We start from the raw sequence: 22,128 nt of genomic DNA, 5'->3' as shown, positions 1-22,128 counted from the left end.
ATTAGACTTAGCCTACCAAAACACAAACATCACCCTTCCATCTATGAGGGCTGCTCTGACGTTCTGTTTATTTTAAAGGTTTACTTATCTTTTAAGAGCATGAGATTTTGTGTAATTGATATTAAAATTGCTGATCTTCCATCCTTTCAGTACATTATTAAGGTTGGGGATAGAAATGACAGGGCTATTTAGAAAAAATAATAGATCATCATAATGATCTTGATAGATCATCATAATGATCTTGATAGATCATCTGCATAGGCATCAATGTTGTGTTATCTTTTTCTAATTTGGAGACCACCAATATCAAGATTATTCTGAATTACCTTTAAGGTCAAAATAAATATGGTGAGAAAATGGGGATAGCACTGATGGGTGCCATCACAGATATGTTCTGTCCTTTGAACCACTCTTTTTTGGACTTCTGTACATTATATCGCAGTATCATCCAAATACCCTGGCACTTTTGCCTGTAGCCCTCCACCACCTAGTACATGGACTCCAAGAATCTTCTTGTCATGCCTTATAGAACATAAAATCAGTTCAGTGGCACAGACAAAAAGCAGTGGGAACAAATAACAACCTTGTTTGGCACCACATTTTATGTGAAAACAGCCATTAATAAAACTATTTAGAAAAACTCAGATGCAGTTATCATAAAAGGATCTTGATAAAATAACCTTCAGGGATACACATTTTCTTTTTAACATTAAAAAGATTCACAAGGTATATGCAGTCAAAAGCCTTTTCAAAATCAAGTGATAAAATTGTCATAAGATGTCTACAGTCTTTCTTATACCAAATGATTAGTTATTAGGTAGATTGTGCACCCAGGGATACAATACACTTGATTGGCATGGTTGACCTGGCCTAAAACCTCCTTGTCATGATCGGCACCAAAAATCCAGAACCAATGCTAGGCTCTCTGGTCTCGGCTCTTATTTCTGCCTTTAACAGCCGCCTTTCACCTTGGGAGGAGCCCTCGGCTAATTGGATGCCACCAGGTCTTATAAAGAGAGGAGCTAAGCTAAGGGTTCTGCAAGAGCAGAGGGGCACGATCGTAAAACAAGGTCTTTGGGCAGAAGGTCACAGTTCAAGGAACAGATGTAAAAACAGTAGTCAAACAGGCCGGGTCGGTCAGAATCCAAGCGAAGTCAGACAGGCAAGGGTCAAAGCCGGGAGTTCAATCAGAATGGTCAAGATAGGCACGGGTCAGAATACAGATATCAGAATAGTTGGTTTACCAGGCAAAGGTCGGGATCACAGAAATCAGGAAAGTCAGGCAGGCAGGGTCAAAAACAGGAATCAGAATACAGGATAAATCAGAATAGCACCCAGGAACTCTCAAAAGATGAACCTAACAACGGGCAATGAACATAAGCCAAAGTCCCCTTAAATAGGTTTGAATTTGGTGCCATTGCGTGCTGACATCATCAGGTCAACGTCAATGCGCCTAGAAGATACGTAAGTGCACGCCGTGTGTGCCCTAAGGCAGAACTAAACAGTCAGGAAAGGAGGAAGCACCATGCGGCGGGCGTCCCCGCTAGCTAACTGGACCACCAGGGTGAGTTTTTGTTACACTCCTTTCATATATGTACAAATATTTTGGAAAGTATTTTAAAATCAGTATTAAGCAAGGTTATAGGTATCCAGTTTTTCAGGTCAGTCTTGGTCGCCTTCCTTGGGTAGAATTTAAATTACCCTTTTTTCCAGAAAATAATTCTCTGGATGACTCAACTTTTCTAAAGAGTATCTGATACATTTTAATTACGGTACTTCAGCATGCTGGACTCTGGTCTTATAAATCACATTCTTTGTGTTTTCCTTCAGATAATTTTTTTAACTTACATAATTACATAGTTAAATTGGGTTGAAAAAAGACAACGTCCATTGACACTGACCCCTCTATAATCTATAAATACACATATCTATACTAAATATATATTTTAGTATCACAATAGCCTTGGATATTATGCTTGTCCAAGAAATCATCCAAGCCACTCTTAAAAGCATGAACAGTATCAGCCATCACAGGGCAGGGCATTCCACAACATCACTGTCCTCACTGTGAAAAACTGCACTGCATACTCCAGGTGAGGCCTTACCAGGGACCTATAAAGAGGCAAAATTATGTTTTCACCCCTCGAGTTTTTTTTATGCAAGACAGTACTTTATTTGCCTTAGTGGCCACAGAATGACACTATTATCCTTCTCAGTTAAGGAAATTCCCAACACATTGCCATTTAGTGTATAACTTGCATTTATATTATTTTTGCCAAAGTGCATAACCTTGCATTTATCAACATTGACCTAATTTTCCAGTTTTCTGCCAAGTTTTCCAATTTATTAAAATCACTCTGCAAAGTGGCAGCATCCTGCTTGGAACTTAAAGTTCTGCACAATTTAGTTTCATCAGCAAAAATAGAAAAAGTACTTTCTGTGGTGTTTATACAAATGGCCTGTAGATGTCACTGTGTCCAGACTTATACTGTGCATACTTCCTGACAGCTTAAAAGTGAAAGTTACTGTTGTGTAATGGATGCATGAGAGCCTGCTAATAAAGCACCGTTATACTCTCCTCATCCTCGGCTACCCAAAACATAACAAATGCCCACCCCCAGGTCATTAATAAATAAGTTGAAAGCAAAAGACAAATGATAGAGCCCGGCTCCACTAACCAGGGCCAGAACTAGGGGTAGGCAGAGTAGGCAGAGTACCTTATCTGGCTCTTACCCCTAATCCAGTCACCTCTCTCTTGTTTATACTGTCCGCATTGGTTCCCTCTTGCTCTTTTGTGCGGCAATTCACGCTTGCATGCCAGCTTCAATTCGCGCGTGCGCACCAGCGTCAATTCGCACATGCACACCTGCATCAATTAACGCATGAGCACCAGTGTCAATTTACGAATGCACACCAGTGTCTGTGCACGCAAGCTTCTATTCATGCATGTGTGCCCCCCTTCAGCGCCACAGCTGGCCAGGTTGCCTAGGGTTCCTGCCTGTCCTGGCGCGGCTCTGCCACTAACAACACTAGTCCAGTTAGAAAATGTTCCATTTACCACCACTCTTTGTAATCTATCTTTTAACTAATTCTTTATTCAAGTACAAATACTATGTTTCAAGCCAGCCTTCCTTAATTTAACCTGTAACCTGTGTGGTACTGTATCAAATGCTTTAGCAAAGTCTAAGTAGATCACATACACTGCCATCCCAGAGTCAATATCCCTGCTCACCTCCTCATAAAAAGGAATTAAATTTGTCTGGTAAGATCTATTATGCATAAAACCATGCTGGCACAAACTCACAGTATTATGATTTGCAATAAAGTCAAATAGCTTATCCCTTAAAGTGTCGAGCTGCCAGACAGTCGGGTGCAGAACTGAAGAGTGGATTTATTAAGTGAGAAAAAACTTTAAGGAGAAAACAGTCAGCATGACCTATAGGTAACTTCAAATGAAGATTAATTTTTTTAAAAGAAGTTTTTTGGTGTTAGCTTCTCTTTAATATCCCTTCAAAAAAGCTTTCCTACCACTAACATCAGAATTACCAGCCTAGAATGGCACCACATTAGAAATTCGCTAATCTCTGCACCATGCCAGACCTCATTGAATCCTGAAAAATTAAGTAGAGAGGTTTGGCAATCACAGAGCTATACTCGTTTAGTACCCTGGGATGACAACCATCCAGTGCCAGACCTTTGTCTATTCTTTGAATCGCTTCTTGCATAAACCATGCATCGTTTATTGTATTACAAAAATTAGGACTATTATGAAGGAAACCTTCATTAGCTAGTTCATCATTTGTGTAGACAGACATTCTCATCAACCAACTGACCCCCCTGGTTATACATCTATATTAAGAGTCCCACCACTTCTTGCTTTATTTTTATTTACATTTTAAAAATAATTTGGATTATTTTTACTCCTTGTTGCAATACCATTATCCTTCTCAATTCTAGCTTGTCTGATAGCTTTTTTTGCATGATTTATTGGTCTCCTTGTATCTGATAAACGTTTCAGCTGTCCCAGCTAACTTGAATGACTTAAAAGCATGTCATTTCTTTCCCACCTCAACTCCAACACTATCAAACTACAAAGGTTTTGTTTTGTGACAACGTTCCTTGCTTACAAGGGGAATATACCAACGTATATATATTATGATCACTATTCCCTAAATGCTCACCCATGCAAATGCTATAGATGAGTTTGATATTATTTTTTATTACAAGGTCCAAAAGAGAATAATTTCTAGTAGGTGTTCTGGCCCTGTCATTTATAGTTTTCCTGTTTGGTGTTCTCAACCTATGAACCTGTAGCTACCTTAGCTGTTGCATGTGACAGGAAGTCAGTTTAACAGGGAGAGTAAAGCAAGTATTGGCAGTAATCTGCAGAAATTTACAGTCTTGAGGCCTCCTACATTATCCCATTGAAGGCATTCCCTGTAGGTTTTCTGCTTAGTAGTTATACATATTTAAATTCATAACTAGGTAATGATAATTTTACTATATCTTTGTTAGTATATAAGGGTTCATTGCACATCCAGCTAGTGAGATGCTTCTTGTAGTAGCCATGTTTATAATTCTGCTTCTTCAAATGATGAATTGTATTTTTTTATGTATTTGTATTTATCGTTTAACGCCATTTGTATAAGCAAACACTTTCAACATCACTTTGTCGTCTAAGAGTTGTTATGCAAAAGTGTTTAGCTTGCTGGATAATTGAACAGGACATTCAGTGATGCCATTACAGTAGGTTCTTGAACAAGCTGAAATAATAAGTTGTCATTCAGCATATTTACAAACCTGCTAGTTTTTCAAATACTCTATTACTCTGCCTGTCAGATCAGATAAGGAGTTTATGTAATTTGAAGTGTGGCAGTATAGGGATGCATTAGAAGTTAAAATAATATACTCTGATGAAAGGTTAAATACTCAGATGAAAGGTTTTTAGAATATTTGTGAGGAAATATCATCACTACTAAGGTATTTTGAAAATAAGAATTTGGAGGATGATCTACCTTTTCTTCTGATTCTGTTAACTGGGATAAACATGATGAAAATCTGAAAGATGACGTTCATGGTGTCAATCAAAACAATGCAGATTTATCATTTGCTAGACACTATCCCTAAGTAGTTGTATGTCTGATACACTGTGTGATACCTTGGCGGCCTAGTGGGCCAGCGGGGACTTTGACCGTGCTCTCGGCGGGGACGCCCGCCACACTGCCTTCCTTCTGATGTGCCGGTTCCTTAGTGCGCGCGGCACGCAGCTCCTTTTTTTATAGGCGCAAAGGGGCTTTAGCACTATGATCATTGCCCGTTATAGGTTCCTAGAGTTCCTGGTGCTTTAGCTATTGTAACCTGATTATCTGATTCCTGTTTTGACCCCTGCCTGCCTGACAACTCTTACTTACTTACACTGTTTAAAAGTGAACAGTCAAACTGAGAATCTATCCCATGACCATGGTTAGTCTATTCTATTAAAGTAAGTAAAAAGATTTTTTGTTCAGCTTGCTACCAGTATACAGTATATATCGGAATTGACAAGTTAGCACATTAAGGATTTAATGACTGAAAGAATGATAATTTTAACTGAATGAACAGGTAGTCAAAATTTCACAAAGACTGATATTTGCAGATGCAAAATAGGGCAAAAATTAGTTGCAGAGTTGACCAGCTTTTTTCTTGAGAAACAAAATTAAGAAATAGAATACTGGAGGAAAAAGGGTTTTTACAGCTGTGAAAATATTATCATGAGGTTTGCCATTCCAAAGCACAGATGAAAATTTTGGGTCACTCTCAAATGGCAACTACTTGATTCTTCTAGAAGCAGTAGTGGAACATGATGCCTTTTTAGCTGAGCACATCAAGAAGTATGGAAACACTGATTCTATATCTTGTGGATTCATTGATATTATAGCCTCCAATGAACTAGAAGTTATAATAAAGGAAGCAAAGCAAACTAATTATTACTCAGTAAGTATTGCTGCAGAAGTATCACATACAAATCAGCTTGCCTTCATCATTCACTATGTAAAAAATTATGGCATCCCCAAAGAAAAGTTAATTAAATGTATAGTTACATAGTTAGATCAGGTTGAAAAAAGATCAAAGTCCATAAAACACAACCCCTCCAAATGAAACCCAGCATCCATACATACACATACATACTATACATGCGGATCATAAATCTTTAAATCATAAACATTTCAGTGCAGTCAAGGACACAGTGAAAAGAATACCACATTGATGTAATAGATTGCAGATGACAGTGATTCCTCTAGCTGTATACATCCCTTGTGCTGCTGAAAGCTGTGGGGAAGCAGTCTCTTTCTTTTGCATTTTGCAACAATTGTACAATTTATTCTCTTCTTCCTCTGCAGAGTGGAAAGTGTTGATGTCTCATTACAGACAAAAGCTGCAGTAGTTAAAATTTGATATACTACATATGGTCAGCATGCCTCAGTCTAAGAAGATCATGAATATCATGTTTCCCAAACACCAACAACTCAAAATGAGGCTGCAGGACTAAGCAAAACTTGCAAAAGTTAAGAGACTGCCAACATGATAGTATTATGAAGCTTTATTTTTGAGAGGTTTAATACAAACAAATGCTATCAACGTGTGGATTGAAATAGGTACAGTGCAAAATACTATACCAGGGATGAATTTTAAAGGATTGAGATAGAAGCTAGAACATTATATGGGCTATAAGATTATGATTCATCTACACCAAGACCAAGATTGATAAAACTGCCATTTGATGTCAGCCCCCAAGGACACACACAACTAAGAAATAAACAAGTTAACACCTTCCTCCCTATCCTGGATAAATTGTCCCATGAGCTTAGAAGGAGAACAGAGGCTAAAATCACCAGTTATTGCACCTTATTTGAAAATGTAAGCACACTTAGCAATGAGGATTTGCTTGCTCAAGCACATCATCTGTGCAGTTAGTACAGAAAGTTTTCATATGACAGCATCATTGATGTAAAAGGGTGTATTAATATACATTTTTCAGATCTTTTAAAAAATCTACACGTCAAGCTATTTTATATGTTTTACTTGTATATACATTAATTATATTCAACAAAATTATTTCCAGTTTATTGTTATTTTGCATAAATACCTTGGGGGGGTGATGGCATAGCAACTGGGCCCAGGGGGCATGAAAGGTAAATCTGGCCCTGTTCATCTCCCATAATTATCAGACAAAACTAACTATTTGCCTTTGCCCACTTGCCCAATATTGAGATGTGTCTGGTGTCTGCTTGCTCAAAAGAACCATAAACCCTAGTAAGAGTGGGGAAGAATATTATCATCAATATTATATTATAAATCTTACATTATGGTGATCCAGGCAGACTATAATGTAAGATTTAATATTGATAATAATAATAGCAAGCAGACAAAGAATACACACCAATAAGTGTATAATAAAGTGATTATATTTAATAATAAATCGATTGACTGTTACAACTACCGTACACTTACAATTAAACTAAAATTGTACTCTACATTGTTACCACCAGACCAATTATATTTTCTTTCTGGTCATCTGATCCTGCTCCCATCTTAACTCCAGCATCTCTGGTCTGCAGTCCTCACATGCTTTCTTGTAACAGGCTTCTCTGTCTAATCTCCAGGCTGCCCCTGTCTTCCCAGGCTGCCCCCTCTTCATGTATCTGGTGCCCACCTTTATATATGTTTTCCCACCTACCTCCACAGCTACCAAGTTTCCTGCATACACAAATGAGTTTTATGGATCCTGTAGAACCTAACTATAATTTATAGGAAGTCCTTTTATTTGGAAAACTGACTTAGGGTGTGAGGTTAATGTAAGCTTCCTGGACAACTTGTTTTCTAGGGTGTGAGGTTAATGTAAGCTTCCTGGACAACTTGTTTTCTAGTAAGCCTTCATTAACCATATGCTCCATATAACCAATTGCCATGACCAAATACATTTATACCAGAAATATAAAATACCAAGATGGCAATTTCTCACCTTTAAGTCACGGTAAGCCTTTTGGGGCTCACCTGTTAGGAACTGAGCAAGCCCATTTGCCCATTGGGCCACCATGGTCAGCCTTCTCAACTGCAGAGGAGTGGAATGTAGCCACTGGAATACAAGCTCTCTCTCGGCCAGGGTTTTTATCTGCTGGTGTAGAAACTTATTTAACAGCTGTTGTGGTTCACCCTATAGAATGGGTAATTCTAAACAACTTTTCAATTGACTTTCATGTTCTCTTTTTTTATAGTTTTTGAGTTATTTTACTTCTGACTCTATCTAGCTTTCAAATGGGGGTCACTGACCCCATCTAAAAGACAAACTATCTAAAAGGCTACAAATGTATTGTTATTTCTAGTTTTTATTACTCATCTTTCTATTCCAGGTCTTTCCTATTAATTTTACAGTCTCACATGTAACATGTGAGTACAGATTAGATCCACACATTTGATCCTAGCAAATTCTTGATCAAATTGGTATTGGTAGAGTTAAGGCAGACAGATGCCAAATTTACAAATTTAAAGCAGTTTTCTCACTGGACAGTTTATTATCCGCAAAACAGGTTGCAAACAAAATAGTGCAATAAACACAATTACTTCTGCAGAGACATCAATTTAACAGCAAACAGGACCCTCACTCCTGTGGGGTCTACATGATGGCATTCTCTAATTCAAACAAGGTAGGTCACATGGCTTGCAGCCCTCGATCATTTTGCCCTAGAGCAGCTCTTCAGAGAGACTTCTCTCTAGGGTTGCCACTTGTCTGGTTTTGACCCAGATAGCCTGTTCTTTTGAAGGGCTGTCTGGGTCAAGCCCAGAGATTGATGTGGCAATCACTGATCCCCACATCATAGTCCTGCCCCTGATGTTACTGGCCCACCCCTGATACAATATTGACCTACTCACCCTGTTATTGGCCCACCCAACACGTTATTGGTCTGCTCCATCATGTCACAGCCCCATATTCCTCTCCCTATCTAGACAGTATCCAGATTGAGACAACAGACATCTTCTCAGCATGAGTCAGTTTAGGCTAATAATACTTAGCCTGGCACTCCTCACTATTCATAAGTGAGAATACTAGGAACAATGTATTCCTCACCACTACTCTCAGGCTGTGCCTTACACTATTATACATTTTGTTTTGTGATTGTTAAGAGAGTTACTCCTGTTTCCTTTACTGTATATCCTGATGGCATATACTTTGAAAATGTTGAGGGCATAGTTTGTAGCAAGTGCTGTTCTGGTGGTTCTTGTAACAACAACTGAACTGATTTATTAACAAAGATCCACATAGGAGAACAGCAATGTGATACAGAGCATATACAGTATATATGTAATATATACTGATGGGGAATATCCATCTACCCAGAGTATCTCCTGTTTCTTCTGGGGTAAGCTTACCATTTGTCCCCATCCCACGGGGACTGGCCCTGTTTCAGGACCTCAGTCCCTGTAAGAAATTGCACCGTGAAGTGTCCCTGTCTGCTGAAAAATCTTTAAAAAATCCCAGTGAAGCCGTTGATCAGGGCCCGCATTGCATTATTCTACAGGCAGGGGGTGCAGGAGAGAGCCAGCAGGCAGCAGGTTGATGAAATCATGAGGAGACTGAAGAGAAAAGGCACACCTATGCAAACCTCCGATGGACTCGGCTGACTAATCAGGCAGGATCATGTTCCCTATGCTGCAAATTCCCCCCCCCACTCCTCCCAGACAATCAGTGGCAGGCACGGAATGTTGGTAAGGTTCTGTTTATTTTCTCTGTCTGTTCACTGAGTTTCACTCCCTATCCCCTCATGAATGCTCTTGCAAAGTTTTATCTGGTTCACCTAGTTTCTCCCATTATGCTACCATTAACCCTTTCCTTACCTTTATTTATCAATATTACCTCTATGCCATCCTACTATGAATTCTGGGGTATTGTACATGGAATTGCCTCTGTTATACAAGGAATTGACTTTATGCCATCCTACTATGAATTCTGGGGTATTGTACATGGAATTGCCTCTATGCCACCCTACTATGAATTCTGGAGGTATTGTACATGAAATTGCCTCTATGCCATCCTACTATGAATTCTGGGGGTATTGTACAAGGAATTGCCTTTATGCCATCCTGCTATGAATTCTGGGGGCATTGTACATGGAATTGCCTCTGTTGTACATGGAATTGCCTCTTTGCCATCCTACTATGAGTTTTGGGGTATTGTACATGGAATTGCATCTATGCCACCCTACTACGAATTCTGGGGTATTGTACATGGAATTGCCTCGATGCCATCCTGCTATGGATTCTGGGGGTATTGCACATGGAATTGCCTCTGTTGTACATGGAATTGCCTCTATGCCATCCTACTATGAATTCTGGGGTATTGTACATGGAATTGCCTCTATGCCATCCTACTATGAATTCTGGGGTATTGTACATGGAAATTTCTTTTGTGGCATCTGCAGTGAGTTCTGGAGGTATTATACAAGGAATTGCCACTACGTTCATTGATATATTCACCAAGGGTGTATTTGTAAAATGGGGAGTGGTTATTGGGGTTTGTCTTACAAGTGGACGTGGTCTAAAGATTTGCGTGTGCCGCTACATTCTCCCCTGTCCCCAGATTTCTTTCCAAAACTCTGGTCACCTTACTCTGGGGAATTGAAAATAACCACACACCCTACGTTCCCAAATCTCTCCTCTTGGTGTTCAGTGATGGGGGAATCGGCAACCTCCAGTCCAACGTATGAAGAATATCACGACACACAAGACGTGCGTTCAGCAGGGCAAGCTCTTGCAATTTTATTTAATGCATGGTCCAGTGTAGAGAGGAGTGCACAGATCTATACATTGGGGAGACAAAACAACTGCTCACCAAGCGAATGGCTCAGCATAGGAGGACGAACTCTACAGGGCAAAACTCAGCTGTCTTTCTACACTTAAAAGACAAGGGACACTCCTTGGAAGATAGCAAGAAGATGCCTTCGACACCAACTGTCTGCTACATACAATGCTGTTCTAACATCTGTACCCGGCGGTTTCAGAACACTTCACACGTCCATTCATGTAACTCTCACAAGTAACACCTGTTTCTATGAGTTGCATGACACATTGGATAATACTATCACAGTAACTACACAGAATCTACACCTCTGTGAATTTCTTCAGATGTCACCTCTTTGAAGAGTTACAATGTGCCATTGTGATTGGATTAGTGGAAGAGTTTATATGACGAGAATTTCCCACACCAAACTGAAGAAGCTGCTCGGATGAGTAGTGAAACATCTTCATTGATTACTTAGCAAGTCCAGTTGTTTTTAGATTTACCTATACTAGATATACCATGACCTGGATGAATGAAAATCTTCATAGTCATATTACAGGTTCTAGCTACCCCATACTAGTCCTGACTAATGATGGCTCCACGGGAGGCTGAAATCCACTTAGGTTCAGGTGACAACCCTGACCAAAGTCTCTGGCAGAATCACCTGAAGCCACATGGCTCAGGCATTATTTACTATATATTATATTATAATATATTATATTAAGTGTGGTATTACTCCATTCCTTAGTCTATGGACACACAGGTTGTTGTCCGCGGCTGTTGTCAGCCTGTGTATTTTTGCAGGCTGAGAGAAGAAAATCTGCTCAGTGCCCCTGCTCCATTGATTTAAATCAGATCAGCCAGTGTGCAGTCACACATAGCTTAGCTGAAGTCAATGTGTAACTGCACACAGGCTGATCTGATTTAAATCAATGAAGCAGGGGCACTGAGCAGATCTACTTCTCTCAGCCTGCAAAAATACGCAGGCCGTTGACAACAGTATGTGTGTCCAAAGCCTTAGACTAAGGGTCCCCTTTGGGCACAATCTTTGAGGGAAGACAAAGTAAATGGAGATATATTTACCAGTCCCCTACAGTTACTTGATGCATAATCAAAATTTCCTTATAGTGTTCACACTTATCAGGTATGTATCACTATGGCTTTAATATGCTCTTTAGCGAGAAACTGGTACAGGTGGCCCCTCTGCTGGACCTCTGTTGTCTACTGTTGTCCTTACCCCCCCCCCCAATACCATAGTACGGGGGAGGGGGTAAGGACAAATGTAGACAACACCTCAGCAAACCAGGAGTTTGGCCTGCCCTCAAAAAACAATGAATGGGACATTAGAGAAAGGAGCTGAATTGGACTCGAACAAAGATCTGTAAAATAGGTTCCTTGGGGAGGCAGGCAACTCTACAAGCAACAGATCTGATTTAACACTATTCAGTGCTTCTTATTCTGTACTTAGCAAAATAAATAAAGCAAGGTCAGTTATTTAACGAATTACCTGTGGTTGTAGTGTTGCTAGGATTTTTCTCATCACGAAGAAAGGAATGAAAAAAAGTATAGACCAGGTCACACTGCAGGCAAAAGAATAACAAAAATTAAGCTTTGAAGGTAAACAAAAGCATTATTTTCTAGCAACAGTTCCCCAATGCAATTGCAAGATAACCATGGGGTGCACCTTAGTGCTCATTTAAACACTTGCTGCCAAGGACTGCGTCTGGTCTGCACCTCACAATGAACAGAAAAATGTGACTTAAATTACAGCAAAATAAAATATCTTTTGGCACTCAGTGGTGTAATGAAACATCTTATACATACAATGGTCACCGTGGTTGAATGGTCACTAATGTGGTCAAAGCAATTAAAAGCAATTAACCAACATAACAAAGAGTTTAGGAGCTACAGTATATGATATAAATAGTAGTACTCATAACATCTTATAAAGTCCAGCATCATCCTTTTTAAATCACAGCTGGAATGCATTAACAGAAAGCAGTATTCTAAATAATGAACCCCATAAAGCAAACAATTTAAAAAATAATATGTCACTCATTAAGACAATGTGGGGGTCAAAATATATTACAGCATCTGTTGCTAGCTACATCATACCAATGTAATTAATGGAAACAATAAACTGGACATGAAGTGAAAGAATAAATAGATACTATCAATTCAAAGGAAAAACAAATCTATACATTAATTCAATGTAGAAACAAGATAGTAGACATATATTTTTGCAGTCATTTATCAGTAAATATTATTAATTTGTGATCCCTTTTAGGTTACCTAAATTTCTGCATTTATTACTGATAAAAAATGTGGTCTGATCTTCAACTAAGTCATCATCTGACTGTACTTTTTGTTACATTGCCCAACTTTAGGTAACAGATCACTACTTTGACATTCCCAGTCTCAATTTTGAATTGATATGATACAATTTTGGACTGATTTGCTGCCTCAGGATTAATCATAAGGAATATTGTATATTATTAATTTAATTGTTATCAACATGTATTTATAAAGCATCAGTTTTGTGGAATGGTGGAAAAAAATGCCATTGCGGTAAAGTAGTCAGGTTTAGGAATAAATGGTTTTAAGGAGCAATACACCACTGTGAGCATCAGCTAGCGCTGGGGAATAGTTCACTGATCTGATCAGATGGTGCTGTGAAAGCTATGGCTGTAATTGTAAGAGTACCATCTGAAAGATAAAAGTAACCAAAGCACATATTTAATCATTTATGCTTGTAACGTATAAGCAGCACCCACAAAGAGACTGTGATATGCTGAATATTAAGTTATTTTATTTTAAAATGGACCTGTCACCCAGACACAAAAATCTGTATAATAAAAGTCCTTTTCAAATTAAATCATGAACTCCAATTTCTATTTTTTTATTAAAGCATTCTTATCTGTTGTAAGCTCATTTAAAAATCTCAGCTGTCAATCAAATATTGTCTGCCCCTCCTCTATGCCTAAGCATAGAAGCGGGGCAGACAATTACTTTCACTTTCCATTCAACACTTCCTAGATGTCACTGCTCTCCATGCATTGCCTCAGTTCTCTTCACCGTTTAATTGTGTAGCCAGAACATGGGGATGGACATCAGGTCCCCCACTCTGGTGCACAAACAAGATTTGGAGATGATGCAAGGCTTGTCTTAATAACAGTGTCCACAAAATGGCTCCTGCCTGCTTGTTATAATTATGAATTCCCAGACTGATGGAAACATGATTCAAATAATTTATATAGTGTAATTAAAGTTCATTTTGCTTGACTAATGTGATAAAATAGGATTTCGAACAATTTTTTTGGATGACGGGTCACCTTTAAGAACTACTGGTGCCCAAATTATTTGAGAGATCAGCTTAGCTCTTTGTCCACCAGTATAGTGAAAGCCCATCTGACTAAAAGAGTTGCATGTAACACGTGCTCTGCCAAGTTGTAACTTGTCCGGTCAAGTCTTAGGGGCAACACCTGAAGATAACACATAGGTCCAGATTCAATTCAATGCAATATGGTACTTTACATATCATAAGTGTTTTTTTTGTACCCTATGCAGTTCATTGTGCTTAAATAATTTTTCTTTTTGCTACTAAAGTTTTTGCAAGCAAACAGCCCATTGAAACTGCTAGTAACATTTAATTATCACAATTCAATTAATCCCAAAAAGGCTTAAGTAGTGAAGTTTGTTGCATTATATTCCGGTTTCCTTTGCACTAACTTGAACTTGCATAAATGCATTTACTTGCAATGCGACAACCTTTATTCCTTGATAGATAGCTTCTATTCTGACACATGCACATTTTTCCCACAAGTGTTGTAAGGGTAATTCGAACTAGGCCAACACATATTTTTTTGCCATCAGTAGTTTAAAATTATATATGTGTTGCCTATGAAGATTCTCATTTATCCAGGTCATGATATACAGTATCTAGTAGAATTAATTCAAAGGCAACTAGTAGGTTTGCCACCATTCCTCCTGACTAACTCCAGGTGGGGAGATGCAGTGTCGGACTGGGACACCAGGGGCCTACCCAAAAACCTTTGACTAGGGGCCCACCAATTAATCTTAGACCAGGGGACCACTCTTAGTACTATTATTCTTCCTTTCATCACTCATCTATTTTCCTTTTCTTTACATACTATAATCTATTATTCCATCTATTTAGTCACTTTGTTCTCATAGAAATAGGGAATGGCCATGAAATAGGCCAAATGTCTAGCAGCATGAGGGCCCACTGATACCTTGGCCCACCGGGACTTTTCCTGGTATCCCTGTGGGCCAGTCCGACACTGGGGAGATTAGTTAGGTCAGTGATATAGCGGGGGTGGCGCCGCGTTGTAGCAGTTGGGGTGTGATGTAGAGAGGGCAAGATCTGACATAGAGGGGCAGGATGTGGCAATTGCCTGATAGCCTCATGAATCTCAGGGAATGATGAGATTTCCTAATTTGGAGAAATCGAGAATACACACCAATGCTATTTATTTAACTAAATGAGGTTGACCTGCATTTGTGCTAAGTGTAACATTGTTTTGTATCTTTTTGTTTTTAGATTAATACAGCTCGTGCTCTGGGAATGGCTGTGTTTCTCAATACATAGGCATTTTCGGCGCAGGATTAGAGCACAAAAATTGTGAGTAGTGATTTTAATGTATGTTGCAAGATTTCTGGTTAAGCAAACCATATTACTGCAAGTTGCAGAGTTTTAATGGACACTGGACACTTTGGACACTTTGGTGTTTTGGATTATATATGAACAAAAGGTACTTGAATATTTATTATGCATTTTATGGATTTTTATATGTCATAAAGGGTTAAAATAAATTTTATCACATGGGAGGAGGCAATGTGTTCTCCCCTCCCCCTACTGAGGTATATAAAGGCATAAATGTTACACTGGTGTTAAGCTTGATAAAGGGCTGGTTATGCCCGAAACGTTGCTTCATTTGCACAAATAAAATTTTTTTCACCTTACCGGAGTGCTGCTGGAATTTGTATTGGAACTATTATTCCATCTATTTAGTCACTTTGTTCTCATAGAAATAGGGAATGGTCATGAAATAGGCCAAATGTCTAGCAGCATAAGGGCCCACTGATACCTTGGCCCACCGGGACTTTTCCTGGTATCCCTGTGGGCCAGTCCGACACTGGGGAGATTAGTTAGGTCAGTGATATAGCGGGGGTGGCGCCGCGTTGTAGCAGTTGGGGTGTGATGTAGAGAGGGCAAGATCTGACATAGAGGGGCAGGATGTGGCAATTGCCTGATAGCCTCATGAATCTCAGGGAATGATGAGATTTCCTAATTTGGAGAAATGGGCAGGCAGTTTTGACCCAAACAGGACAGGTGGCAAACCTAGCAACTGGACATTTAGACTTTTTCTTGAAAATGTTTCAACACTCATCTGAGTGGTTTCTTCAGTCTATATGTTATTTTTTTTTTCATATTATGGTTTCCCCTTTTCGATCAACACTCAAATAATAATTGATGCAAATATGCACTTTCTGAATATTTTTTGCTGCCTTCCCTGGAAGTACACACAGTTCTTACATTCTTCATCAGTGTACAGGCCTTTTGTAACATTTTGCCTGGGTTTGAACCAGAGACCTGCAGGTTGCTATTTAATCTCCTACACAGAAGCGCTATACAAGCAGACAAGCAGATCTTAGTTCACTATTATTGATATCCTTTGATTCCCTGGTAGACAAGATGAACTTAGCTGTTGCTTATCAGGCTACATGTGCTCAGTATTAGCCATTAGTCTGGGTTTAAAGCAGAGACCTGCAGGTTGCTATTTAATCTCCTACACAGAAGCTCTATACAAGCAGACAAGCAGATCTTAGTTCACTATTATTGGTATCCTTTTATTCCCTGGTAGGCATGGTGAATTTAGCTGTTGCTTACAAGGCTACATGTGCTCAGTATTAGCCATTAGTCTGGCTATATAACCCTCTGCTCTGCAGTGACTTATTGCCCATTATAGGTCAAGTGTGCATGGTCCTACGTGCTCTGTTCCCTGTAATTGATGTTCTTTTAATACTTGTTTCTGCCCCCTGTGTGACTTCGTGGTTCTGACCCTGGCTTATTCCTGATGTTGAATTTGCCTCACGATTCTGCTCCATTTATCTGGTTCTGACCTGGCCTGTCTGACTACATCCAGTTCTTTCCTTACTGGCTCCTTCCCAGAATACAATGTAATTCTCCTACCGCACACCTGTTGTTCACCAATCCTGCAAGCTGGTGGTGCGTTCCTTCCGTTGACCTGGCCGGGTCCCTTAGCAACCAACATGTAAAAGAAACGGATCCGCACACACACTGATTAGTGCAGTCGGGGATTATCCCCTTTTATTCAGCCACCAAACATCAACGTTTCGGGGGGGAAACACCCACCCTTCATCAGGTGAAGGGTGGGTGTTTCCCCCCCGAAACGTTGATGTTTGGTGGCTGAATAAAAGGGGATAATCCCCGACTGCACTAATCGGTGTGTGTGCGGATCCGTTTCTTTTACACGTTGGTTCCTTCCCAGAATATACATTTGACCTCCTTGCCTGTCCCTGTGGGAGTACTGAATTCTTGTGTGGTACCCAAGAAGGCCCAGGCCCATAGTCAAAGATGGCTGCTATAGGCAGAAAAGCACAACTAGATAGGAATCCAGTCACTCTCCTCGCATTTGGATTTGCCAAACGTGACATTTTATTAATCTGCTCATTTAAGTGGTGGTTGTCTTGTAGGTAAGTATTTTAAAATGTTTCTTTATATTTATGCAAATTTTGTTGTCATACTTTAGTATTGTAAAATTAACCCAAAATGTTGCATACTAATGTTGTGAATGTAAAAGATTGACAAATGTTAAATTTTATTATGTATTAAGTATTAGACATAATTCGTAGTAAAAATTGTTCTAAATAGTGATGGGCGAATTTGCGCAGCTTTGCTTCGCCAGAATATTAGCGAATTTCCCGCGCCGGCGTCTCGTTTTTGACAACGGCAATTTTTTTCGGGTGAATTTTCACGGGCGTTTCGCAAATTTATCCACTGTCGGCAAATAGCGCAAATTCGCCGCAAATTCGCGCCTGGCGAATCAATTCGCCCATCACTGGTTCTAAAGTATTTACTTAGTGCTTTGGGGCTTTAGCAAAGTTTGCCGTATTATTTTAGCAGCCTGCATTTTACACCAATTACAACCCGACCCTGCATGGAAACCAGGTCTGCCAGCAAGTAATTCATGGACACTTCCCTTGTATTTTATAAAAAGCAATAGGACATCATAATAGGATTTTTAGTTTCTAAATCTCAGCAAAAACTTTTCCATCTGTGTGACCTTTTTTTTTTTATACATCTGCCATCTTACTGCTAGTTCACCCATGGACATGCTAAGCTTGTGATAATATATTTTTTTATAAGGCCACATTTATATGGGAACAGTCTATTCCAATGACAGACAAATGGTTATGTGTCAGAGTGTAAGAATAATAAAATCTAATAACAAATGCCCCTATTTGATCAAAAAAACCAAATGCCCAAGGCAGGAAATGTGAAGGGAGGGGTGATGTTACCCAATTAATTATTTCTCTTATAAATGACACCGCCGTGATGAGAGTCCACTTTGTAAGCTACTGACAGAATCCAGAGTGTCAGCAGATACTAGATGGGGCCTACTTTGTACAGAAGTGTTTTCTTTTTATTGCTGAGACACATCCCTGTGTCTGCTTGTAACAGATAAAAAACTGCAAGGCTGAGGGACAGCCTTATCTCTGAGTTTTGCTTTCCATATAACGAGGTCCTAGCAATAAAAATTAGCAAAACATATTTGGTGACCCCGACGTGATAATTTTCCGGACGCTGGACGCCTGAATTTTTCCATTCGCATTTCTTCAAGGGCCAGTTATCTACAGGATATCTACAGGATATCTACAGGATAAATTGATGGTAGTGCAAGCGGTCTATCGCTGAGGTACAAAGTTGATCCCACAGCGGCACTCCATAGTGTGAGTATTCATGTTTTTCAACCTGTTCTATTTTGTTCATTTTTTTGTTAAGTGTTGTGTCAATTTGTTCAAATAGTTCGTGACAGGAATATGTTTTTTTCCTTACTATTTTTGTCATGTATGTCGTTCCTTATCATGAAGCATTAGACTAATATGAAAACATCTGTCATAGAAACTACACATGCATGTTGGTTGATGAATGAAAAAGAATCCCTGTGTCTTGAGCTGGATGAATGAGGTTGAGACCGGATACAATAACGGCATCAGCCTAGTGCGTGAATAAGATTTAGAATAACTATAATCTGTATGAAAGTGTCCATGAGGGAATTCGCAGCTCTTTCACAGAGTCTGTTTGTGATCTAGGATTTTCCCTACATTTCCTGTTTAGGAGGCAACTCCACGGGCTAGGGAATGGAAATCTTAGATCTTCCAGACTGAATTCTTGTAGTGTGTGAGGTGTGCATCACTTTCCTGTCTGTTTGAATCGGCAGATGACAAACGAGAGCCCTGGAAACATCTAGGTGTCCACCATCTGCAACTTCAAAAGGGTTTTCTTCCCTTACACTCAGTTGTAAGCCGCACACAGTAAATACCCACTACAGACACACTTCCCACTATCTATACTAGGGAGCTTTCTCATGTCTCCAAATGGAGAAATTAGTACTGCAGAAGCTGAAAGCTCCAGCTGTAACTATCTTCTGCCTTACTTTTTTCATTTTCGGTGTCTATTATTTGATATTAATTGTTCCCAATTTTAAAATCCAAACCCTTCTAAATTACAGAGAAAAGTATAACATAATTTTTTCCTGCAGGTGACTCGAGTTTATATGTATGTTTGTCTCCACTGTTTGCTTTTATAAACAAAACAAATGTTAATAGCTTGCTGCTAAGCTTTTTTGCATCCTTACATTGTTATATAGGTGTGTTTCTACAGGTCTGTCAGAGCATATTTTGAATGTAATACTTGTGTGTATGTTAGAAAGAAAAGGACTTGACGGAAATATGAATTTGATGTGTCTGTAATGAATACATTTACTATATTGTTTTTGGTTCTCTTTAACCCTTTCCCTGCCAGCCGTTTTGTCCTAGATGCGAACATCTACTGCCAAGCAGTTTTTAGATATTTTGCACTCTTTCACTTTAAGGGCCTTTCCTGGGGTGGTCTTTTAGTTAACCCAGGAAAACAATATATTGTTTTTTTCAGGACAACCTGAACTTTCACAATATGCAAGAATTTTGGTGTAATTCTACTTCTCTAAAAAAATATTGGATTCTAAGTGTCAAATAAAATGAAAAAAATCATGTTGCACGAAGAACAATCACATATATCAGAAACATCATTCATTTTATGTACGAGAACACAGCCGATTTAGAAAGGTCTATGTCTCCTGAACGCGACAATACCAAATATATATAGTTTTATGGAGATTTCTCACTTGTATAGCTCAAAATCTACAAGCAGTACACAACCAAATTTCCAAAGCAACACTCCCCAAATGGCATACTTTTGATTTCAAGGCCAAACATTCCGCTAACAGTAGGTTTACCCTAGAAAACTACCCATTACTAGAAAGAACAGATTCTGGTGAATCAAAAATGGGTAGAAATATCTTTGTACTCCAAACCACCAAGTTGCAATTGTTTCCTAAAGTTATAATGTTTTATAGAAATTGGTGAATTTTTTGAAAAATGACCTCAAAGCTTCCACTCTACAGCAACATATCTCCCACACATCATTAGGTATCAATGTAAAACACCCCAAATATAAAATCCTGGGTCCACTGAACAGTTTGATGCCCAATATGAATAGATGTACCCAAGCACGTGGCATAGGAGGCCCCAAAAGGAAGACCCCCCGTTTGTTCTGTCATTTCAGATACTGCAAAATCAACACATTTACATCGTTTTGGGGGGCGGCAAAGGTAGAAAAAAGTACGTTCACCCCAGAAAACCATATATTTTCGGAAAGTACACATTCCCCTGAATCCAAATTGGGTATGCATGTCTTTCTACACCAAAGTACCAAGCGGCAAACCATTCCTAAATTTGGTGATTTTGGCGACATTTCCAAAAATCACCTAAAAATTTCTACCCTGCAGCATCGTATTACCCACATACTTTTAGGTATCAAGAGAAATCACCCCAAATATGAAAGCCTAGGGTCCTCTGAACAGTTTGATGCCCAATATGTATAGGTGTACCCAAGCACGTGGCATATAGGGGCCCTAAAAAGAAGACCCCCATATAGTCTTGACATTTCAGGTACTGCAAAATCAACACATTTACATTGTTTTGGGGGGGGGCAAAAGTAGAAAACAGTAAATTCACCCCAGAAAACCATATATTTTCGGAAAGTACACATTCCCACAAATCCAAATTGGGTATGCATGTCTTTCTACGCGAAAGTACCAAGCCGCAAATCATTCCTAAATTTGGTGATTTTGGTGACATTTCCAAAAATCACCTCAAAATATCTACCCTGCAGCATCGTATTACCCACATACTTTTAGGTATCAAGAGAAATCACCCCAAATATGAAAGCCTAGGGTCCTCTGAACAGTTTGATGCCCGATATGTATAGGTGTACCCAAGCACGTGGCATACAGGGGCCCCAAAAGGAAGACCCCCATATAGTCTGTCATTTCAGGTACTGCAAAATCAACACATTTACATCGTTTTGGGGGGGGGCAAAAGTAGAAAACAGTAAGTTCACCCCAGAAAACCATATATTTTCGGAAAGTACATATTCCAACGAATCCAAATTGGGTATGCATGTTTTCTACGCCAAAGTACCAAGCCGCAAATCATTCCTAAATTTGGTGATTTAGGTGACATTTCCAAAAATCACCTCAAAATATCTACTCTGCAGCATTGTATTACCCACATACTTTTAGGTATCAAGACAAATCACCCCAAATATGAAAGCCTAGGGTCCTCTGAACAGTTTGATGCCCAATATGTATAGGTGTACCCAAGCATGTGGCATATAGGGGCCCTAAAAGGAAGACCCCCATATAGTCTGACATTTCAGGTACTGCAAAATCAACACATTTACATTGTTTTGGGGGGGGCAAAAGTAGAAAACAGTAAGTTCACCCCAGAAAACCATATATTTTCGGAAAGTACACATTCCCACGAATTCAAATTGGGTATGCATGTCTTTCTACGCCAAAGTACCAAGCCGCAAATCATTCCTAAATTTGGTGATTTTGGTGACATTTCCAAAAATCACCTCAAAATATCTACCCTGCAGCATCGTATTACCCACATACTTTTAGGTATCCAGAGAAATCACCCCAAATATGAAAGCCTAGGGT

The 22,128-nt window shown here is 39.3% G+C and overlaps 1 protein-coding gene across 1 annotated transcript in view; it reads right to left on the bottom strand.

Annotated features, from left to right (window-relative positions):
- Positions 1-22,128, bottom strand: part of LOC108708909 (phosphatidylinositol 4-phosphate 3-kinase C2 domain-containing subunit beta) — a 212,392-nt gene that overhangs the window by 28,902 nt on the left and 161,362 nt on the right. Inside the window, exon 11 of the mRNA XM_041584723.1 lies at positions 12,324-12,396. Within this exon, the coding sequence (XP_041440657.1) occupies positions 12,324-12,396 (73 nt within the window). The remainder of the gene's footprint in view (positions 1-12,323; positions 12,397-22,128) is intronic.

This window comes from Xenopus laevis, chromosome 2S (genome assembly GCF_017654675.1).
Source record: "Xenopus laevis strain J_2021 chromosome 2S, Xenopus_laevis_v10.1, whole genome shotgun sequence".
Classification (NCBI taxonomy): Eukaryota; Metazoa; Chordata; class Amphibia; order Anura; family Pipidae; genus Xenopus; species Xenopus laevis.
This window is presented reverse-complemented; position numbering and strand designations above follow the sequence as displayed.